Source organism: Phalacrocorax aristotelis, chromosome 1, assembly GCF_949628215.1.
Source record: "Phalacrocorax aristotelis chromosome 1, bGulAri2.1, whole genome shotgun sequence".
Classification (NCBI taxonomy): Eukaryota; Metazoa; Chordata; class Aves; order Suliformes; family Phalacrocoracidae; genus Phalacrocorax; species Phalacrocorax aristotelis.
In genome coordinates this window covers 67,400,535-67,423,232 of record NC_134276.1, presented here as the reverse complement: position 1 = coordinate 67,423,232, position 22,698 = coordinate 67,400,535, and the positions used below count along the sequence as shown (strand labels likewise).

The following is a 22,698-nucleotide window of genomic DNA, read 5'->3' as shown; positions in this document are numbered from 1 at the left end:
AAACGACCATTAAGGGTAGTCATTATTTCAGAATCATATTTTTTAAATAATGTTACCATGTAAAATTAATCATAGGTAACATAGATGAGGATTTGTCAATTTAAACTTGTGATGGAAGACACAGGACTTTATATGTATATAAACGTTGTTGTAAACATTAATTCTCTCATTGTCGAAAGTTTTAAAAAAAGCATCACATGGTTTGTAATTTCATTATTATCCCCTGGTTTTGGTACTTTAAGAAAGGATTCTGTAAGTTACCTAAAAGAACATTTCATTTTCAACATTAAACTCCAGTATGTACACAGTCTCTAAATAATGCCCAGGAGGGATCTCCTCTGCGCCATTATGGCCTATGATCTGTAGTTAAAACATTCTCCTACTGCTGGTTACTGGTTTTTAAATTAAAAGAATGCCTAACTACTCTGAATTTCCTTGCTTGGAAATTTATTGATAAAACACCTCCTACTGAAGAAGCAATTTCATTCAGTTAAACTGATTTTGCTACATTCAACTTCCAGGTGGCTGCTGGAAAGTGCTAATTCACCACCACTGCCGGAAATACCGCACAGTGAATGATGTGCGCTGCCTCTGTGCAGCTGAAGTGGTACAGTTTATACATTTAGGGAGCCTCAATTATAAAACATTCCTTAGAGCTTAGAGTTGGGAAAGGCAGATGGGAAACTGCTTTCCTATCAAGAAGAAACACAAATATAAGACATTCCATTTTAGATGTTTACACATTACAGTCGCTTTCCAGAAGACGAACTGAGACCAACACTTTTCAGATCATGAAATTTTAATTTGGATCACTATAAAAGTGACTTCTCATAATCTGTGTATTATCCACTGCATTATTAGATTATTTGAAACCGCTAATTTCATGTATCTCTCACAAAGCTCCCAGTAAGTATTTAAGCAAAGGGATATCTACATAAAGCAATAAGAAATGTAGCTCTGGTTTCAATTTTGTTCCACCTAAGTTCAATCTCAATAAAAATGTGCTGATGGTCTTCATTTACATTTCCCTATGCCAGATTTCAAAGCAGAATCTGAAAGAGCAACTGATTTTAAGTGGCAATACTAGCAAAAGACAAAGCCACTGAATATTCAGGTATCTGCATGTTGATTGGAGACTCATCTTTGCATTTCTTTATGCAAAACAACATTTGTTTTAACATAAATCTATTAAAATTAGAAACAGGCTTAGATTATCTGCCCATTACAAGTGATACCAGCTATCAAGCTAGAAGTCAGATTTACAGTAGGTTCAAGCAATAGTACAATTAATAAGAAAACCATAAAGTCTCCTTACCACTTGTTGTGCAATGTTGACATTAGACTGTCCAAATGTTTTTGGCAGGAGCTGTTTTCCAAGTGTATTTACTGTAGAAGGATGAACAGCCAATAGAGAAACAACCCCTAAAACAAATACAAGTAGACAGCTTCAGGTCAGCCACATGTATTATTTTAGCAATTCCAGTTTCATCTATACTATCAGTGCATATTAATAGAAACTAGCTCTGAACTGCATAGAGAGTCAATATAAATGTAGCATTTACACATTTGAAGCAAAAAAAAAAATTAAAATTCACTATATTTTCTCTCAAACTCTCTCCTTTGTAACCTTACAGGTCAGTAATCTAGTATGAACATGTTTTAATTCCTTATATTCCAATTTTTCTCTCAAAGCATAGTAATAGAAGTAATGGGCATCTGACAGAAAGCATATTCCCCTCTTCTTCTACCCCTATTCCTTTGTGGCTATTGAAATCTTTTCGTGCACCACCTGAAAAACATGCCCAATGCCCCAGCATATGACATACCCTTCTGAGCCATGCTGGTCTACTGGAAACAAAATTTGGTTAGCACATGACCTTCCAAGAGAATATGCCCAACTTTCCTCTCTAAGTGCCTCCTCCCAGCTGAAGGCAGGGAATTAAATAACAAAAGTCTTAAAGAATCCAATATCTGGGCAAAATACATGCAACACAGTGGACCAACCCTGCAGGGAAAGCTTCTCTCTTCTTGTTCATAAGCCATCCACAATCACCAGTGATACGTAAGCAAGTCTTAAGGCAGGTAAAACAAAAATTCAAATACAAAAATACCAAGCCAGGTATCCTCTAGCAATTTGATGCTTCATGCCACAGTAAGAAAAAAAAAAAAACCAACAAACCACCACACACACACAACCACCACAAAAACCCCACCCCACCCCAACAAAACCCCAACCAAACCCCAACCCAGTAAAACCCCAAACCAAACAAAAAAGGAGCAAAGACTGACTACAGAAAAAGGATAATGGGACAATCAAGTCTTAAAATACCACATACATTCATTTTGCTGAAAAATCTGTCATTTAGTTGTCAGGTGAGAGGTTTAGCAGTTCTTTCCCTCAGATCACTTTTAAAGGGGTCAATGAGGCCAAAAGGACTTGGCACAGTTCCCGTTCCCATTCCCCTTCCTTTCTTTTCCCCATTATCCAATACAGAAGCAACAAGTAAGCATTTTTAGAATGGTTGTATTGGGAAGGGCCCTAAAAAATCCTTGATGCCTACCATCCCTCACACCCATTAAGGTAGTCTACGGAAAGTTGGGCACAACTCAAATCTTGTTTAAGCCCTTGCTTTCCAAAAGGCTTGTATTTCCTAACCGCTATTACTACACCATGTCAAACTGATAGCTTCACACAAGAACTTATTCTCAGTCCCCCACATTTCAACAGGACGCAGTATCCTGTCATTCTTCCATTATTAACCAACCTCCCAGTGCTCCTTCAGAAAGTCACCAGCTATCCTGTTGGTAACTTAAATCTGCTATGCCTTCCTGTTTCTTCAAGTACACCCATTGCTACCACCGCCTGTTCTGTGTGTTCTTAATCTCTGCAGAATGCAGTAAAGCAATACAAACTACCCTGGCTATTAGTGCTTGTGGATCATCTTCTCAGCTTCCTGGTGGTCAGGATGTCTTTTTAACCTCCTCCTCACTGCTTTAAAAACAACCTGAAGATTGTACTTCTGGTATAAAATAAAGAGTTGTAACTGCTTTCCAAAGTTAAGACATCTCACCTATTTGATCGTTTTTCCTTACCATTGACAGCTCTTGTTGCCCATACACTTTCTAGTTCTCCTACCCTTTGAAATTTGTTTTTGCAGAGGACGGGGGTGGACACATTATTCATGATAAAGGCGTTCCATATGTTATTGTACAACTCATAGCACATTTTCTATTTTATTCCCTGTGCCTTTCCAAATCATTCTCAAAATTCAATTTGCTTGTTCCCCACCAAACACTGACACCACATTTTCATAATATAAACTAGAATGACTTCAAGATCTTTCTTGAGTGCTAATAACTCAGTTGGGGTCCCCACTGTATCTAGTTTGGTTTTCATCAATTATTAACCCATGGGAGTACTGCCCTGTTCTATAACACCTTAGTTTCTTTAACAGGCTGATTAAGGGCCTTGATAATCAAGGGGTTTTTGGTTTTATTTTTAAGAAATCCAAGGACATCGCACTGATTAGATAACCTTATCCACATGGTTGTTGACTCTTTCAAAGCATGACTTTGAAAAGACGTAACTTCATAACTGCCCTTTTCCCCTCCCTCTAGTAAGCCCCGTTAACACCTGCCCGTTATCACATTTATCCACGTCTACTACCTCTCTGTTAGGCGTTCAACTGATTTGCCTAACAGAAATCTAACTTACTCATCTGCAGTTATCTGAGCCCTTCAAAAAATGGTGCAGGATATGTCGTTTTCTATCCTTCTGGTACTATATGAATTATACTAAGTTAGCAGACAGAAGTACCATCCCTAGGTCCTTTAAGAATTCACAGGCAAATATTCTCTGACCATTGCGATTTCTAACCATTCACGGTATCAATTTTTTCCTAAGACAACAAAATCTAGCAATACTTCAGTAGGACAACTTCACAAAGAACAGTACTGCCATAAGACTCTCTCTAATCATCTTGATCAATCATCTATTAATTCTTTGGATGCACTCAAGAGACTTCATTCTTCTGGTACGTTTAAAAATAAAGTAATTTTTATGCTATTTTGTTGTTTCTTAAAAACTTTTATTCAGTCAACAAAGACAAATGCAAAGGTGTTGCACCTGTGACAGTGCAACTCCACGCAACAGCAGAGGTCAGGGTCAAGTGGTTAGGAAGCAGATGTGTAGAAAAGGACCTGGAGATCCGGGTGAACAAGCAGCTGAACATGACTCATAAGTAAACCCCTACGCTAACAAAGACTTAACTGCATCTTAGGCTGCATTTGGAAGAGTACGGAAATAAATACAAGAGAAGTAATTGTTCCCTTTACTCCAGCACTCTTTAAGCTGCATTACTCTCTTCAGTTTTGGGGCCCACAGTGCAAGAGAGGCATTAACAAACACGAGAGCCCAGCAGAAAGACATTAATGGCTAGGGTACTGGAGCATATGATGTACAAGGAGAAGCTGAGGGAGCTTGGCACGTCCAGCACGTGGGAGAGAAGATTAAGGTGGGACAAGGGGTATATTTGCGGAAATCTAATCACTTCCTTCAATTATCAAATGGAGAGTTACAGAGATGACAACAGAGATGACAGAGGATACAACAAAAGGAAGAGAGGCCACAGTCACAAGTTGCTGCACAGCAGATTTCAACCAGATATGAGGAAAAAAATTCACAACGAGAAAGGTAAAGCACAGCAACAGGTTGCCTAGGAGGTTCCCTGGAGATATACAGAAAAATTCAACTACTGAAGGCTCTCTGCTTTGAGGCTGGCCCTGGTTTCATTGCAAGGTTAGATTAGATGGCCTCCAGCATCCTTATATTATTAATTTCATTTTATGAATACAAATAGCTATCTTGCCACTAAAACATCTGCACAAAGGGAAGACTATGCACTATGCTTCTTTAAAGTTTAACTGCATTAACATCTCCTGTGGTGCTGTGCCAGACTTAAGTCATGCAACTGAACCAACCTGGCTCTGTACAGAAACTGCAAGGTACGTCTGCCTATACGGCACCAACTCATTGGCAAGGAAATGCAAATGTAACTGGAAGAACAGTACTACACACTTCAGTTTGAAACAAAGTCAAAGTCAACCCATAAAAAGTATCACACTAAATAGGAAAGAGCATAAATGTTTAACTGGGGGCAGAGGGGGGAAGAAGCAGGGAAGCTTTGGGCTTGTTTTTTTTAAAGGGTATTTTCCATTTGCCTCTGCCCACGTACATCCTACTATTTTTTCATTTACTTGATGTGCAAACATTTTTCTCACATCCATGTACATTTTCATTGAATGCTCATAATGTTCTGGTTTCACAGTGGTTTTGTCTGTGTGGCTTGTTCTCTAAGTACACAAGCAGAAATAAATTTATTAACTTAGCTTTGCAAGTGGCTGACAACTCTGTTTCTCACAGGAATTTTACTAATAATTTTTTAATTAGTGTTAGTCTTACAGCAATCACTGCAATCCAAACAATCCTGTACTTTGTGGCCAACATACCGTGTGCATAACAGCATGTAAAAATTAAACCGCAAGTTTGCAAACAGCTTCCCTGGCACCAACTTCTCCTCCTTTTCAAAACGAACACGTATTAATACTGCAAGTTCCTGACACTTTTCCCCCCTTTCTAAAGACTTCAAAACACATGGAAAAGGCAAGATAAAGCGCACACACACAAAATTATACTGAAGGACATAACTGCTATTAAAATTCTCAGTCTCCCAAATATCACCAGTTTGGAAGACTACTCTTGGTAATTTATAAGCAATCATTAAACCTAAATGAAAATAGAACTTCATCAATACAAAGTTCCAGAATGCCTCCAGACCAAATATAACGATACTGATGGGATCAAGCAGTAATGTCATAAAACTTGCACACCAAAAGCAGCAGCACCCTTTAACAAAATCTATTATTTATCTGTCTACAAACTGTTCCAAGTAAGTGCTTTCTTCATACAGACTATGCACTAGATAGCTTTCTTTGGTTACTGACTGCATTTATAGAAGAACTCTTGAACTGGACCTTTGCTTGCAAAGGAAAGTAAACCCAAAATTTTACCAAAAAGAAAGAATCCCTTGCAGACTTTTAGCAGTAAAAGAGACTAGTGGTACTGTCAATTATGAACATTTTAAGTAACCTGACATGCCACAGAAAGACACAGTACATCTAAAATTAGAGAAGGGAGTGCCCTCTGCAGACAAACCAGTACATCTGTCTAAAAGCTGACTGGTCCAGTTCATGTAACAGTAGTGCCTTTGAATTTGGTGTTTCAGATTGAAGAGGTTGGGCTGAGGTATTCCTTGCCTGAGGAGCCGAAATCCCATTTGTTTAAGGTGCCATACCATTTTCTGATGTAATCTTTATGTTTATGTCTTTATGTTTTCTGTACTAATGAAAGACAAAGCAATCAGAGTGATACAACAACAGAAGGCAACAGAAAAACAACTGTTTCCCAATAATGCAGTCTCTAACAAACTCAAGTCTTGTCAGTTTGTCTTCTAGTATAGAAGCAATACTGTATATGGCAGACTGCTGATGTATTTAAAGGAGCCCTTCTTGTTATCTTTGACACGCTTTGCCAGATTTAATTCCAAGTGGACCTTGGCCTTCTTCGTCACATCTCTGCACACCCTGACAACATTCCTATATTCCTCCCAAGCGGCCAGTCCCTTCTTCCACATACTGTGAACCTCCCTCTTCCATTTCAGTTTCTCTAGAAGCTATTTGCACATCCATGCAGGTCTCCTGGCTCCTCTGCCTGACTTCTTCCTCCTGGGGAGGCACCAATCTTGAGCTCAGAGGACAAAGTCCTTGAATACTGTCCAGCTCCCTTGGATGCCCCTGCCTTCCAGAGCCCTAGCCCACGGGATTCCTTCTAGCAGGTCTTTGAAGAAGCCAAAGTTGGCCCTCTTGAAGTCCAAGGCTGTAACCCAACTCATAGCCCTCCTTCTACCTCGCAGTATCCTAAACTCAACAATCTCATGGTCACTGCAGCCACGGCTACCCCCAAATCTCACACCCTCAACCAGCCCTTCCTTGTTTGTTAGGTTAAGGTTGAGCAGCACATCTCGCCTCGTTGGCTCCTCCACCACCTGCATCAAAAAGTTGTCCTTGATGCTTTGCAGGAACCTTCTGGATCGTGCATGGCTTGCCGTGTTGCTTTTCCAGCAAATATCAGGGTGGCTGAAGTCCCCCATGAGGACCAGGGCCTGCGATTGCAAGGCTTCATCAACTGCCTCTTCTTGATCAGGTGGCCTGTAGCAAACACCCACAACAGTGTCACCCACATTTGGCTGTCCCTTAATTTTTACCCAAAAGCTCTCAACTTGTTTTCCCTCCACTCCAAGGCAGAACTCAATGCATTCCAGTTGCTCCCTCACATAAAGAGCAACTCCCCCACCTCGCCTTGCTGGTCTGTCTTTCCTGAAAAGCCTGTAGCCATCCATGACCACATTCCAGTCATGCGAGTTATCCCACCATGTCTCTGTGACTGCAACGAGATCATGGCCCTGCGACCGCACACAGACCTCTAGCTCCTCCTGTTTATCCCCCACGCTGCGTGCATTGGTGTACAGGCATTTCGGAAAGGTACCTGAGCATACAGATTTCCCCGGAGGGGTGTATGAGGACCCACTACAGCCATGTAAACCCTTGAGGTGGTTGGTCTCCTGGCTGCCATTGCATGAGGCCACTACGGCACCTTCATCACTGCTCAGGTTGTCCTGTGTTATTCCCCCTTTGTGTGTGATGGCATTAGCATTGCCAGTTTGTCCCCCTCCCCCCGAGTTCCTCAGTTTAAAGCCCTCCTCACCAAGTTTGCCAGCCTGCCCCTTCCAGACAGGTGGAGTCCATCCCCCCCCAACAGCCTATGGCTGTTGGGGAATGTCCCATTGTCATAAAAGCCAAAACCCTCACGTTGACACCAGCCATGTAGTCAGGAGTTGATTTGTATTATTTGCCTATTTCTAGTTGCCCATTTTTCTCCGACAGGTAGTATGGAGGAAAAGGTAACTTGGGCACCAATATTTTGCACTTGCTGTCCCAGAGCTTTACAGGCTTGCTAAGTTCTGCCCAGACTCTGGCTTGCAGCATCATCTGTGCCCACATGGAAGAGTAGCAGAGGATAGTAATCAGTGCTTTTGAAAAGTTGTGGCACCCTCTCAGTGATGTCTCGGATCTTAGCTCTCAGAATACAGCAAACCTCTCATGACTCCGTCAGGTCGGCAGATGGGTGCCTCAGTGCCTTTTAACAGCGTCACCCACTACGAGCACTTGTCTCTTTGCGGTATCCGCTTTGTGCTGCTGGTACAGTTGCACCTTGTGGACCATGCTTGTGGGTGTCTGCAGTAGCTAAAGCTACAAATCTGTTGCTGGTGGTGATACTGGGACGTGGGGGCTGAGGCAGAGCCCTGCTTTTGCGGGTCACCAGGGTCCAGGGTGCCTCCTCCTTCTCACTGTTGCCTGCTACAGGAACGTGGTTCTGGGGCCGCCTATCTATTCCATTGCAAACAAATTCTGAGAAGGCAAAGTGCCATCTGGAGCACTACATTCCTTATTTCAGGAATTTTTAAAAAGTCAATAGAAATAGAAATTATATAAAGCCAGGTTACCTGTACTGCTTAAGATGCAAATTATTGATTTAAGAGTATATGAAAACCATGAGAATTATCTGAAAAATGTTGTCGATTCAGTTTTGGCAGTCTTCCGTATGTGGATGTTGTTGTTCTTTTTGGTAACAAAAGAGATAAGAGGAAAGGAAATGGAATTCAACATCAACATCACTAACAAAACTCCACACTGTAACCATTCTGTAAAGCAAATACAAAGCTAATTTCAGCTCCAAACGTGTATATCAAACCAACTGCTTAGAAAAAACAAAAACCTAAATAACAAAAAGCAAACTAGCCTTAAGTGTACAATCTGCCCCTCTCCTTCCAGTGTGTCACCCCCCAACCCAAAGCAGTCTCTGTAGAAAATTGACTGAAAAATTACCAAGCAGGGTCTCTTACAGTGATGTAAAGTAGCCTAAGCCACCTAGTTTTTTGCAAAGGTTCTTTTTTCAATTCAAAAGCTCTGTGTTATCAGATTACAGATTTCTCTCAGGGTCTCTGCAAGTCGTGGGCCTTATCACAGACTCTGCTAGTGTTTCTAGAAGACCTTATGTTAGACTCATTGATCTTTAGTCATGGCCACTACGTCTCTTCATACCATCTTCAGATATTTCTTATTTGCCACTATCCTACTCAAGAAAGTTGCATTTGGCTAGTTCAGCCATGTACTTGACAGCTCAGTATGCTTTTAGTAGTACCCTCCTCCCTAGTAAAGTGACAGCAAAGCATCTGCATCTCCTGCAAACAGAAAGGAAAACCACAGTTTGAAATCATTCCGAACTGCAGATTTACAGAAGCTTTCTAATTTGTTCTTAAGATTCTGTTCAAGGCAATGCATTTATTTCCAACCTGAAAAAAACACCCTAATATGCAAGAATTACAAAAGATGAGCTACCTCTAAAACATCTTTCATTAACCAGAAGTACCGTTCTATCCAGTTGTTTGGGCTGCTGTCAATAAAACCGACAGCAATATGCCTTAGAGTAATTTATCCCATGCACCTGAAAGTCTCAGTTGCTCACTTTTACTTGGCTTCTCTGATAGCACAGAAACTTCCACAGCTAACTCCAGCTCCAGGGCTTCAACAAAAATTGCCCAGTGACCAGGCTACAGGTTCTCTTCCTCAAGGCATTACCCAAGCAATAGAAATCTAACAAAAACCCAAGTTTGTTACCCCTAAAGCATCAATTTGACAAGTTTCAGATTATTAGATTACATATGCATACAGAATACGTATAAAAGCTGTACTTAGAAGATCTGGCAAAGAAGACAGAGGTGACAATTATATCCCAGGAGCAGATTCCTCAGATGTGAAGTTGCAGTTTTTAACACCTCCCTCACAAACACCATGGATATTTTATGATTAGTCAGTTACATGCTAATTTTCAGAAAACACTGAACTCTTTTTGAGGGTATCAACCTACTATAAACTTTTGCAACACACAGATGATTGCCCTTAGCTGTGTGCCAAGTCAAGTAAAAATACCTCTGCTTATTGAACGAGTCACACCATCCTGTGAAGACAAAAAACCATGCTTATACAACAATTCTGAGCACTTTCACAAAGACATTGATATTCCCCAGTGTGTAGTACTACTAAGTGCTTAACTGATTTCTTATATCAGCTCAGACTTTTAGGTAATTCTCATCATCCGTAGGTATAACTAGCAATGATCTGGATGAGAGGATTGAGTGCATCCTCAGTAAATTTGCAGATGACAGCACCAAGTTGGGTGGAAGTGTCGATCTGCTCGAAGATAGGAAGGCTCTGCAGAGGGATCTGGACCGGCTGGATCGATGGGCTGAGGCCAATTGTATGAGTTCAACATGGCCAAGTGCTGGGTCCTGCACTTGGGTCACAACAACCCCATGCAACACTACAGGCTTGGGGAGGAGTGGCTGGAAAGCTGCCTGGCAGAAAAGGACCTGGTGGTGTTGGTTGACAGCCGGCTGAACATGAGCCGGCAGTGTGCCCAGGTGGCCGCGGCGGCCAATAGCATCATGGCTTGTATCAGGAACAGCGTGGCCAGCAGGAGCAGGGAGGTGATTGTGCCCCTGTACTGGGCACTGGTGAGGCCGCACCTCGAGTACTGTGTTCAGTTTTGGGCCCCTCACTACAGGAAGGACATTGAGGTGCTGGAGCGTGTCCAGAGAAGGGCAATGAAGCTGGTGAAGGGTCTAGAGAACAAGGCTTATGAGGAGCAGCTGAGGCAACTGGGGTTGTTTAGTCTGGAGAAGAGGAGGCTGAGGAGAGACCTGATTGCTCTCTGCAACTACCTGAAAGGAGGTTGTAGTAAGGTGTGGGTCGGTCTCTTCTCCTTACTAAAAAGTGATAGGACAAGAGGAAGTGGTCTCAAGTTGCATCAGGGGAAGTTCAGGTTGGATATTAGGAAAACGTTCTTCACCAAAACGGTTGTCAAGCATTGGAACAGGCTGCCCAGGGAGGTGGTTGAGTCTCCATCCCGGGAGGTATTTAAAAGAAGAGTAGACGTGGTGCTTGAGGAGACAGTTTAGTGGTGGACTTGGCAGTGATACGTTAGTGGTTGGACTCGATGATCTTAAGGGTCTTTTCCAACCTTAATGATTCTATGATTCTAATACTTCAGCCATTACAAACAAGTCTTTCCAAGTCTGTGTTGAAATAAACTGTGGTCCACCTTCAGACTTTTCAACTTGCAAATAAAATGAACAATAACATTACATTGCAAAAGTTTCTTGTCATATAAATAGGCCGTTAGGCAGTGCTGAAACGTAAGACTCTAAATACACCTTAAAAGTCTACACATTTGACTAATTTCAGATTTGGTAGTTGAAAAAAATTTAATCAAAACTAAAGTTCTTTATGCCTGTAAAATATGAAACCTTATTTTAAAGTGTAAGAGCTGAAAGGAGCTAAAGACAACTTTTACAAGTATTTTCTGGTTACATACCAATAATGCCACCTACTGGCATGACAGAAGATTCAAATTTTCTTTCCGAGTAATTTAAAAAATGTAAGAGGTTTTATTTCAATACATTAAATACCACTGATTATCTTTTCCCTTGCACTCATCTGAAGCAGATAATTTCTTTCACCCAGATTTCTTCACAGGCAAGGGGCAAGATTAAAATTGAACAGTTCCATTTAATACTTACATATCAACACTAATCTGGATACAGCAAGGACCAGAATGTAGCACTTTTCTTCAAAATGCAACCTCCTGGAACAGCAAAATTTTTAAGTCTCTAAAAGTAATTGCCAAATAACTTTTAGAAGACACAAACTTGTGAGAAAGTTTTACTGTTTCAGCACCTGTTAAAAATTCTTTCCATCCTTCCAACCCATATGTATTTTCTAACCCTCAAGATGAATTCTGATATTGTAATTACCACTCAAAGTCCATGTACAGGGTCAATTTTAGCAATTTTGGGTTTAAGCAATTAGCCAGGTGGATATCCAAAACAAAGCCAGGAATTAACCAAAAAAAAGTTTTTAATCCCAGAACACACACAAACTAAAACAATAATTAAAATATCTAATGAGATTATCCTTGCCTTGTAACTCAGGCATGCAAGAAGCAAACAATTACATCAAATCACTTTGGAATTTTACTCCACAATTAAACCACTCTCTTATTCTGTCTTGGATGAAGTGATATAGAATTAAAATTGAATTAGAATAGAATACTTTCAGTCGGAAGGGACCTACAATGACCATCAAGCCCAACTGCCTGACTGCTTCAGGGCTGACCGAAAGTTAAAGCATGTTGCTAAGGGCATTGTCCAAGTGCCTCTTAAGCACTGACAGGCTTGGGGCAACCCACCGCCTCTCTAGGAAGTCTGTCCGGTGTTTAACCACCCTCTTGGTAAAGAAATACTTCCTGATGCCTAGTCTGAACCTCCCCTGGTGCACCTTTGAACCATTCCCACACGTCCTGGCACTGGATACCACGGAGAAGAGCTCAGCACCTCCCTCTCCACTTCCCCTCCTCAGGAAGCTGTAGAGGCATGAGGTCGCCCCTCAGCCTCCTTCTCTCCAAACTAGACACACCCAAAGTCCTGAGCCGCTCCTCACAGGACATGCCCTCCCACCCTATCACCAGCTTTGCTGCCCTCCTCTGGACACATTCAAGGACCTTTACTTCCTTCTTAAATTGCGGGGCCCAGAACTGCAGAAAGTACTCCACGTGAGGCTGCACCAACACTGAATACAGCAGGAGAATCACCTCTTTTGACCAGCTGGCTATGCTGTGTTTGATGTACCCCAGGATGCAGTTTGCCATCTGGGCTGCCAAGGCACACTGCTGGCTCATACTAAGCCTGCTGCTGACCAGCACTCCCAGAATCCTTTTCATTACTGCCAGAAAAGGGATAGAACTATAAATCATACTTTGGGTGCCCTTACAGCTTTTCTTCACTTGACCTTTGAAATTTTTATAAACATTGCTTCTGGTTATAATTTGAGGGTTTAGTGGGATTAATTTAGGCACAATTTCTATAAAACTCATTCCTGAATATAGGGTAACAAGCAAAGGAGAGGACCCTGTGTAATGACGTTCTCAGCAACTGAGGCTTTAGGGGAAAAAATGCAATCGGATGTTTTGGAATGAGCCAAGGAAACTTACATCTACTTCCAATGGGATTTAGCATTCCTCCACAATGTCACAGCTGAAGTTGACAGTAAATAAACAGCACAGGACAAGCAGCAGCTATAAACCCAAGTGGCTTTATCAGAGTTCATCAGCAAGAGGACATCTGGATATACAGCTACCTTTTGCTGCACTTGTTAGCTCACTGGCAGTAAAGAGCAAAGCTACATTTTCAAAAGCACCTGGCACTGCTCAGGATTTCCTGAAAGACAGACCTCCCTCCTCAGACACTCTCTGTACATTACATTGCTGCTTCTCTCCTGAACAGGGTTATACCAGAAAACCATATTACTGGGTACCAAGTACACCAAAACTTTCAGAGTCATGCTTGTGCCAAACCAGACCAAATCTGGGGATTTGTGCCACTTAAGCCCTACCAGACTACAAACTCGGCAGAACTTGCACTTAACAGGAAAGCTGCACTAAATGTAAATGTCATACCTCATGTCCTTCCAGGAGAAGTTAGAGCTTCTCAACAGCACCACCCTGGGGCCAAACATACTGGAAACCTGCATTACCTAAATTTCCTCATCCAAGGACTGGCAAATACTCAAATAGTTTCAAATAGTAAACAAATTTATCCCTAACAGATGTTTTTTCAGGGCTAAATGGGGAGCTACACTCTAGTAATGGAAATACACTGCAGCGTCGGAGAACACAGCTGAATTTACAGCCAACCTCTTCTGGAGGTTGCACGAGCACCAGAGAAGGCAAAAGATTCCAGCTCATTTCTACCACATATAAAGATTGATAACTTCTTATTCCACACTAAAGATGTTTTTGAAGGAAGACTTTTTAACGGCATTTTCTAGAATGGTCTTTTATGTATGTCCATGACCAATTTACTCAGAATCACATGCATTATATACAAAATTTTTATTTTTATTTACTATTTTCTCTTCTTAAATAAATTCAGCTGCTGCTTTAAAAGCAAAAACCCTAATCTGGAGTTCATGCTTGAGACCAGTCTCTCCAAAATGAATTAGACTGAAGCATGTCCCCAGCTGTTGAAGTAAAAAGTCTGTCTAGGTTGCTAACCTGTTTCTGACAGTGGATACTGGTGGATAATCAGGGAATGAGCGTAAGGACAAGACTTGCATACAGCAACAGTTCCCTAACATACCCTCTCTCTCCCAGATTCTACGGTGTTAGGCCTTTTTGAGCAAGAGGTTGTACAGCGTAACTGTTCAGCATAGCAAGATGAATGATATACCCCTTTCATTGTTCATCTAAGAAACAACAGCTATGTACCCTGAACAAAACTCAAATCTAAAAATAACCTATTCACAGTTCCCAGATTTATGCCAGTACAGATTAAAAATTTACAGAAGTCCTTTCACAGGCCATTCTGTGCAGCAGAAGCTGTTCAGGCTGTAAGAACTGTTGCATAACGACCTGTTTTGGCCAGAAAAGGCAACCTTTTCTTATCTTTCATAGTTGATTCATATGCCTACCACTAAGTCCTGTATTCACCTATAGACCTTTGATGAAGTGTTATAGAACCATTTCAAGAAAAATATTCTGCACTCTCTCTCTCTTCCAAACTATGCTTTTGCATGCATGCCCTTAAGATCCAGTGGACAAGTAATTTTTTATCCTCCACCACCCCCCTAAAATATTTATTTCTTTGACAGCTGAGCTCCTCCTCCTTTCACATCTTGCTGGCAATATGTGGAAACTGAAGCAAGTCCTGAGTTTCTTGTTGAGTTTGCATTCTTAATTTGCTAAGTCTTTCAATCAGACTTCTCTGAAAATATGCTGGAATGCACCCCCCCGATATTACTAATCCAATGACCTTGAGTGCTGTGCAAGCATAATGGAAATGAACTTCAAAAAGTAGCCAGGCTCTTCCCTTCTCCCCAAACAGCTTGCCTTACTACTGTTGTTGGGAGCAGCAGATTGGGCTAAGCAAACCACTCATCCGACACAGTAGGGAGATTAGATCCTGTATCATTAATGCAATTTATTCCCAGACTGTCCCTATGACTGACTTGCAATTTCCAGAAAGACTCCTTCAAGAAATTAAAATTGGGGGGGAGAACCACAACCCAATCAAAAAAACCCCCACCCACTTTTAATAATGACCACCAGAGAAGAATAGAAAGATTCTTTCCTTACCTCCTTCAAATTCATCCCAAGAAGTACACAAGATACACATCTGCTACCCTGTGGAAAGCTTACTCTGTGTTTTTATCTGTTGCTGTGGACTGAATCCTCTACACCATGAAATTAAGTGAAATTTTGCAAAAACTTAGCAAGATAGTGGAGGACTGGACTTTTTGATATAATGGCATGTAATGTTGACAGGTACTTTTGTGTATAGTGGTTACATTTAAAATTCTGACATTTAAAGACAAAAAATCTAAAAATTATAAAAAAGTGGCAACAGAAAATTAGTACTACTTTAGTGAATAAATACTGATACATACTGAATACTTTAGTGGCAGAGTATTTGCTATTTTAAGCTCTGATTAAGACTACAGAGCCTGCATATAAAACACAGACAAGTTAGAGGCAAGAAACATAAAATGACTAAGCCAAGAGAAACAGTTGATTCTTCTCAATGTTAAGAATTAGTTGCTGTCCATTAACTTCACAAAACTCCCCTAAAAGCAATGGGGTGCAGAAATTAACTGAGAATAGCTTAGTTTGCTTCTATTATTCATGGTGGTATACATGGAGAACAGAGTTCAACTCTCAAACCGGAGGAGCTGCAAGCCTATAATAAACTGTTTAATCACCTGAATTTATTTTAGAAATTCTACAAGCAATGAAATGGCCTTAGTTTTGCCCATTTCTACTGTAAGAGCTAAGTAATAATGGAAGATTCACATTTCCAATTTTTGCTGTCTAGACTGCACTGTCTGTTTTGACTAGCTCTCTACTGACTGTAACAGGGTCTAGACACAGATGCCTACATGAGTGTAACATGTCCCTGTATGTATCTGCCCTGACAAAAACATCAGTTTTACTGCCCGTAGGGGGTAAGGAAATGGTACCACGGTTAAGGATCAGGTAATCTACCTGCATGCTTTTTTTGTTCAGGGGTATGTGAACGTGTGCACACATATACACGTGGACCAGTTAGTAAGTGTCAGTTAATGCCTTCTCCATCAAAAGCAGATCATGGCAGATGAGTCAGACTGCCCCCTTTTGTAAAGCAACATATATTTTAGACAAGGGAATATCAAAGACAGAGCCTATTGACAATCCAATAAAATTACTGATGTACCTAGAAAAAATGCTAGTTAAATTGGTGGTGACAGAAAGCAGAAGTTCTGCAAGTTATGAAAATAAATGCTTAAAGGGGTTTCCTGAAATGGTATATAAAAGACTGGAGCAATACTACTAATAGAATTCACCTGAACTGGACTACAGCTTAATCTCAGAGTACTAGTGTAATCCAACAATGCATAAAGTCAATAGATTTGTTAACAGTGAGGTTTATGAGAGCAGACAAGAACAAGTAGGTGACTCTGTCCTAATTCATTTCACCCTAATTAGTACAGCCTATCAAAGCACACATCTCACACAGAAATAAACCAGACTATCATCATTTGGAAGTAACAACAAAGGAAAACGGCCATTTCACCAAAATCTGTTGTGCAATGGCTGTGAACCAAACATGACGTTGCACAGAAAAATTACTGATAAGTCCAGGCAAATATGACCGAAACTTCACTTGGAGTCTTATATGCTATTTTGGTCACTTGCGTTCAAGGAAGTTGATGAAAGCAATCAAACAGGATCAAAGAATGACGATAAGGAAAATCCAGAGGACAAAGAGCTCATCTGATGAGGAATCTAGGGAAAAACAGCTAGTTGGCCTGTCAGACTAAAGACTGTTAAGATATACAATTGTTATTTATAAAGGGTAAGTAAACACACTGGAGAAAACGATTAAGCTGAATAACACTGACACCAGCAAAATGCATAAACTGGCAAGAATATACTTAATGCAAGTCAGAGAATAGTTCTACAGTTTCGCTATGGAAACAGCCTTCCCCTAAGAATACAGGGGACAAAATTCTAATTCACACTTATAGCATAATCCATTTACAGAAGAGGTTGTACGATGTACCTGTCCAGAACTGCAGGTGACTGGAACTCATAGAATTATGGCATCAGAGATTGTTTTAGGTTGGAAAATACCTTTAAGATCATCAAGTCCAACTGTTAACCCAGCACTGCCAAGTCCACCACTAAACCATGTCCCTAAGTACTACATCTACACGTCTTTAAATACCTCCAGTGATGGTGACTCAACCACTTCCATGAGCAGCCTAGTCCAATGCCTGACAACCCTTTTGGTGAAGAACGTTTTCCTAATATCCAATCTAAACCTCCCCTGAGGCAGCTTGAGGGCATTTCCTCTTGCCCTATGGCTTGTTACTTCATGAAAGAGACCCACACCCACCTCGCTACAACCTTTCAGGTAGTGGTAGAGAATGATAGGGTCTCCTCTGAGCCTCCTCCAGACTAAACAACCCCAGTTGCCTCAGCTGCTCCTCATAAGCCTTGTTCTCCAGACCCTTCACCAGCTTCATTGCCCTTCTCTGGACACGCTCCAGCACCTCAATGTCCTTCCTGTAGTGAGGGGCCCAAAACTGAACACAGTGCTTGAGGTGCGGCCTCACCAGTGCCCAGTACAGGGGCACAATCACCTCCCTGCTCCTGCTGGCCACGCTGTTCCTGATACAAGCCATGATGCTATTGGCCGCCGCGGCCACCTGGGCACACTGCCGGCTCATGTTCAGCCGGCTGTCAACCAACACCACCAGGTCCTTTTCTGCCAGGCAGCTCTCCAGCCACTCCTCCCCAAGCCTGTAGTGTTGCATGGGGTTGTTGTGACCCAAGTGCAGGACCCAGCACTTGGCCATGTTGAACTCATACAATTGGCCTCAGCCCATCGATCCAGCCGGTCCAGATCCCTCTGCAGAGCCTTCCTATCTTCGAGCAGATCGACACTCCTACCCAACTTGGTGCTGCCTATAATCTGACAGAGGGTGCACTCAACTCAATCCCCTCTTCCACATCATCGATAAAGATATTAAACAGAACTGGCCCCAACAGTGAGCCCTGGGGAACACCACTTATGACCAGCCGCCAACTGGATTTAACTCCATTCACTGCAATTCTTTGGCCCCAGCCATCCAGACAGTTTTTTACCAAGTAAAGAGTACACCTGTCCAAGCCACAAACAGCCAGTTTTTCCAGGAAAACGCTGTGGAAACAGAGTCAAAGGCTTTACTAAAGTCCAGGTAGACAACATCCAGTGGATGAGGGAGAGGCTGTGGACGGGTCATCTTGTCATACAAGATTAGGTTAGTCAAGCAGGACCTGCCTTTCATAAACCTATGCTGACCGGGCCTAATCACCTAGTTGTCCTGTACATGCCACATGATAGCACTCAAGACGATTTGCTCCACAACCTTCCCTGGTACCAAAGTCAGACTGACTGGCCTGTAGTTCCCTGGATCCCCCTTCTGGCCCTTGTAGATGGACTTTACATTTGCTAACCTCCACTCAGCTGGGACCTCCCTGGTTAGCCAAGACTGCTGATAAATGACTTAAAGTAGCCTGGCGAGCACTTCTGCCGGCTCCTTCAGTACCCTTGGGTGGATCTTGTATCTAGGTGGTGTAGCAGGTCGCTTACCGCTTACCACTTCCCCTTGTATTATGGGGCCTTCGTTCTGCTCCCTGCCTTCCAGCCCAGGGAGCTAGGTACCTGAAGAATAACTGGTCTTATTATTAAAGACTGAGGCAAAGAAGGCATTAAGTACCTCAGCCTTCTCATCATCCTTTGTCACTATGTTTCCCCCTGCATCCAGTAAAGGATGGAGATGATTCTTAGCCCTCCTTTTGTTGCTAATGTATTTGTAGAAACATTTTTTACTGTCCTTTAAGGCAGTAGAGCCAGATTAAGGTCTAGTTGGGCTTTGGCCCTTCTGATTTCCTCCTTTCATAACCTCACAACATCCTTGTAGTCCACCTGAGCTGCCTGCCCCTTCTTCCAAAGGTCATAAACTCTCCTTTTTTCCCCTGAGTTCCAGCCAAAGCTCTCTGTTCAGCCAGGCCAGTCTTTCTTCCCACCGGCTTGTCTTTCAGCACATGGGGACGGCCTGCTCCTGTGCCTTTAAGACTTCCTCCTTGAAGAATGCCCAGCCTTCCCAGACCCCTTTGCCCTTCAGCACTGCCTCCCGAGGGACTTTGTCAACCTGGCTCCTAAATAGGCCAAAGCCTACCCTCCGGAAGTCCATGGTGGCAGCTCTGCTGACCTTCTCCTTATTGCTCTGAGAATCAAAAACTCTGTCATTTCATCATCTCTATGCCCAAGACAGCCTCCAACCATCACACCGCCCACAAGTCCTTCTCTGTTTGTAAACAATAGGTCCAGTGGGGTGCCTTCCCTACTTGGCTCACTCACCAGCTGTGTGAGGAAGTTATCTTCCACACACTCCAGGAATCCCCAAGACTGTTTTCCCTCCACTGTACTGCATTCCCAGCAGACATCTGGTAAGTTGAAGTGCCTCACGAGAATAAGGTCTATTGACTGTGAGATTTCTCTCAGCTGCTTATAGAAGATTTCATCTGCCTCTTCATCCTGGTTGGGTGGTCTATAACAGACTCCCACCATGATATCTGCCTTGTTGGCCTTTCCCCCAGTTCTTACCCATAAACACTCAATCCTATCGTCACCATCATTATGCTCTAGACAATCCAAACACTCCCTAACATACGGAGCTACCCTACCACCTCTCCTTCCTTGCCTATGCCTTCTGAAGAGTTTATACCCATCCATTGCAACACTCCAGTTGTGCGAGTCATCCCAGAATGTTTCACTGATGGCAACTGTAAGTTATGCTTCTGTTTTTTCCCCCAACTATGCTAATTGTAAAGTGCAGCACATAAATCCCCAAATGTTTAGATACTCTTAGTTTTTGAGCTTACATATCAAATTCAAGTTTACAGCCTGTGTTTTATTAAACTGCTTGGTTACATTACACCATCATATACGAACAGCCATTATCTGCAAGTCCAAAACAGTTCTGTTCAGATTTCAGATAGTGCATCCGCTCTTGTGCAAGCCTATCATAAAAACTGTCATACCCCATGACACTACTCCTGCTACACTCCTGCATTTTTCCCATTTGCTAAAACATAGGGCCCCAAAAGATGTTTTTAGACCATCCTGGCCTTTATAGTTAAACACAAGCTACACTAATGAGAAGATCACATATGGGATGACAAACCACTACTGAACTTCACATGCAATTTAGAGACAATTATAAACCACAGAAAATCTACAGTTTGCCTTCTGATTATATAACTTACGAGAGGATTTACAAAAACTGTGCTAAGAAAGCAGTTTAAAGCCAGTAATAAGCATAACAACTGAAAATCAAGAAATGGAGAGTCTGACTAAAAATTATGTTCTTACCTTTTCCAGGACTTAGGTTTTGGTCTATAAACACCTTAAGCTCTCCATTGGCTTCAATTAGTCCAGCCTGTTAAAGAAAGTAACTTCTATTAAATTTACAAACACAGACAGCCTTTTATTGTTAAAGACGGAAGAAATCACACCACAAGTCTCTGCTGCTACCACTCACAATCTGTCACAAATCTGCCACTATGTAATGGCACTGCTGTGGAACATTACTTGCCAAACTTTTAAAATCCTTGATTTTATAAATAACATTCTTAAAACAAAAGCAGAAAATCAGTTTACACCTACCTTGTTATTTTGTGTCCTAAGCTCTTATAGTGTACATGCACTGTTTAACAAACAGCTGAACACCCTTCTAATTAGAACCACTGACACCTCTGACTACATCTTTCTCTATGTAGATGCTATTTACCCTCCACAGAAGTAAACAACATTACAGCAAAATGTTTTATCTACATCCCAGTAGAGGTGGGAGAGAGCCTTAAGCCATTTTAAGAAGAAAAAAGGCATTAAGAAGAAACACCTTGAGCTTTTTCTTCCAGAGATCAGAATATAAAGCTTTTAAGTGAACAAGCTATTGGATTACATACAAGCTTTTGAAGTAATCACCATCCTTTGAGAAAGCTCACAGTAGAAGTTACTTTTAAAAAATAATAGTAGTTTTTGGATAGAAAACACTTGATGCAAAAAAAAAAAATAATAATGAACACAGGGCACAAATTCTGTTTCCATTTAGAAAGAAAAGCAAGAAAGTCAACACTTGCACTTAACCATAGTTTAGCATGTGGTGTTACAGAGGCTGAAAAGTCCCTAGCTGCATTTTGTGCGTAGCTGGTATTGGCAGGCTACTGCTGATCTTCAAGAGAGGCAATTAACTGGTTTGCTGTCAGTCAGCAGCAAAGCTTTTCCCTTAGAAGTCTACTTGAAAAGCCCCACTTACGATTTGCCAGAAGTTCAGCAAACCAAGTGAGCCACTAGAGGATGCTGTGATGCTATTATTATCCAGGTGTACGCAGCAACGATTTCTTTAGACAAGGAACTTTACAAAACGGGAAACTTTCTCTCCTCAGTGAAGGGGGAGAGGGGAAAAGAAGATGACTGGGCACTGAGGACAGGCTGAAAAGTGAGCAGAAGAGACATTTTTCTAAGGGAAGCATAAGGAGCAGTGGCCTGTAATGGCACGGCAGCAATGAGGACCTGGTGACACAAAGAAAACCTAAGTGAGGAGACAGTGAACTGATGGGTAGAATGAAGAGCCTGTGGCAGTTGTTCTCCATTCTCCCAATTCCCCCCACCCCAAAAGTAAGGAAATAGCATTGTTTTAAGGAGACTGCAACAATTTACCAGTACACAACCACTGCCTGTTCTCCATCTTGACCAAAGCAGGGATTCAAAGGTCCACCTGAACAAACGACAGTTCTCCTACCCTTTTCCCAGGCACCAGAACTTTTTATAAGCCTAACTCTTCATCATACTACATAATTCAGAAGTGCAACAGACTATACAGACACTTTCAAAGAAAGAATGTATACTCATCAACATGGAATCAGTATCATGTACAAAGACATTACTAGAGCTACACTCTGTGGCAATATGACATTCCAAAACACTGGAATGCTATGTGGTGTAAGATGATGAATTTTTTTGGCAAGTGTTACATTATACACACATTCTACCTCAATTTCACAAGAGTGTTAGACCACACAGGAAGTGCAGTCGTGGTGTCATAATTTCTTTAAACGCAGTACTTCAGTTTCTATTCAATAGCAGAACAGGGAGGCTTGTACTCAAGGATTCCTGCAAATTCTCTTTTCCGTGAGAATCAAAAAGATATCAGTGAGACTGGAAAGACATTTAATATATTGAGGTTGTGATCAGTAGACCACCAAGAAAATGACTGTTTTAATCTGTAATGTCTTTCATTTTAGAAGCACATGAACTTAACAATTCTGAGTTATTAAATCCATTCATCATTTTAACATGCAAAAGCAACTTGCATCGA

At 41.7% G+C, this 22,698-nt stretch overlaps 1 protein-coding gene across 12 annotated transcripts in view; it reads right to left on the bottom strand.

Annotated features, from left to right (window-relative positions):
- TFDP1 (transcription factor Dp-1) overlaps nt 1-22,698 on the bottom strand; it is a 57,715-nt gene that overhangs the window by 22,502 nt on the left and 12,515 nt on the right. For all 12 annotated transcript variants that reach the window (XM_075091548.1, XM_075091635.1, XM_075091593.1 and 9 more), the window contains exons 3-4: nt 20,691-20,757; nt 1,316-1,422 (exon numbers count right to left, since the gene is read on the bottom strand). In XM_075091548.1, coding sequence (XP_074947649.1) covers nt 1,316-1,422; nt 20,691-20,757 — 174 coding nt within the window. The remainder of the gene's footprint in view (nt 1-1,315; nt 1,423-20,690; nt 20,758-22,698) is intronic.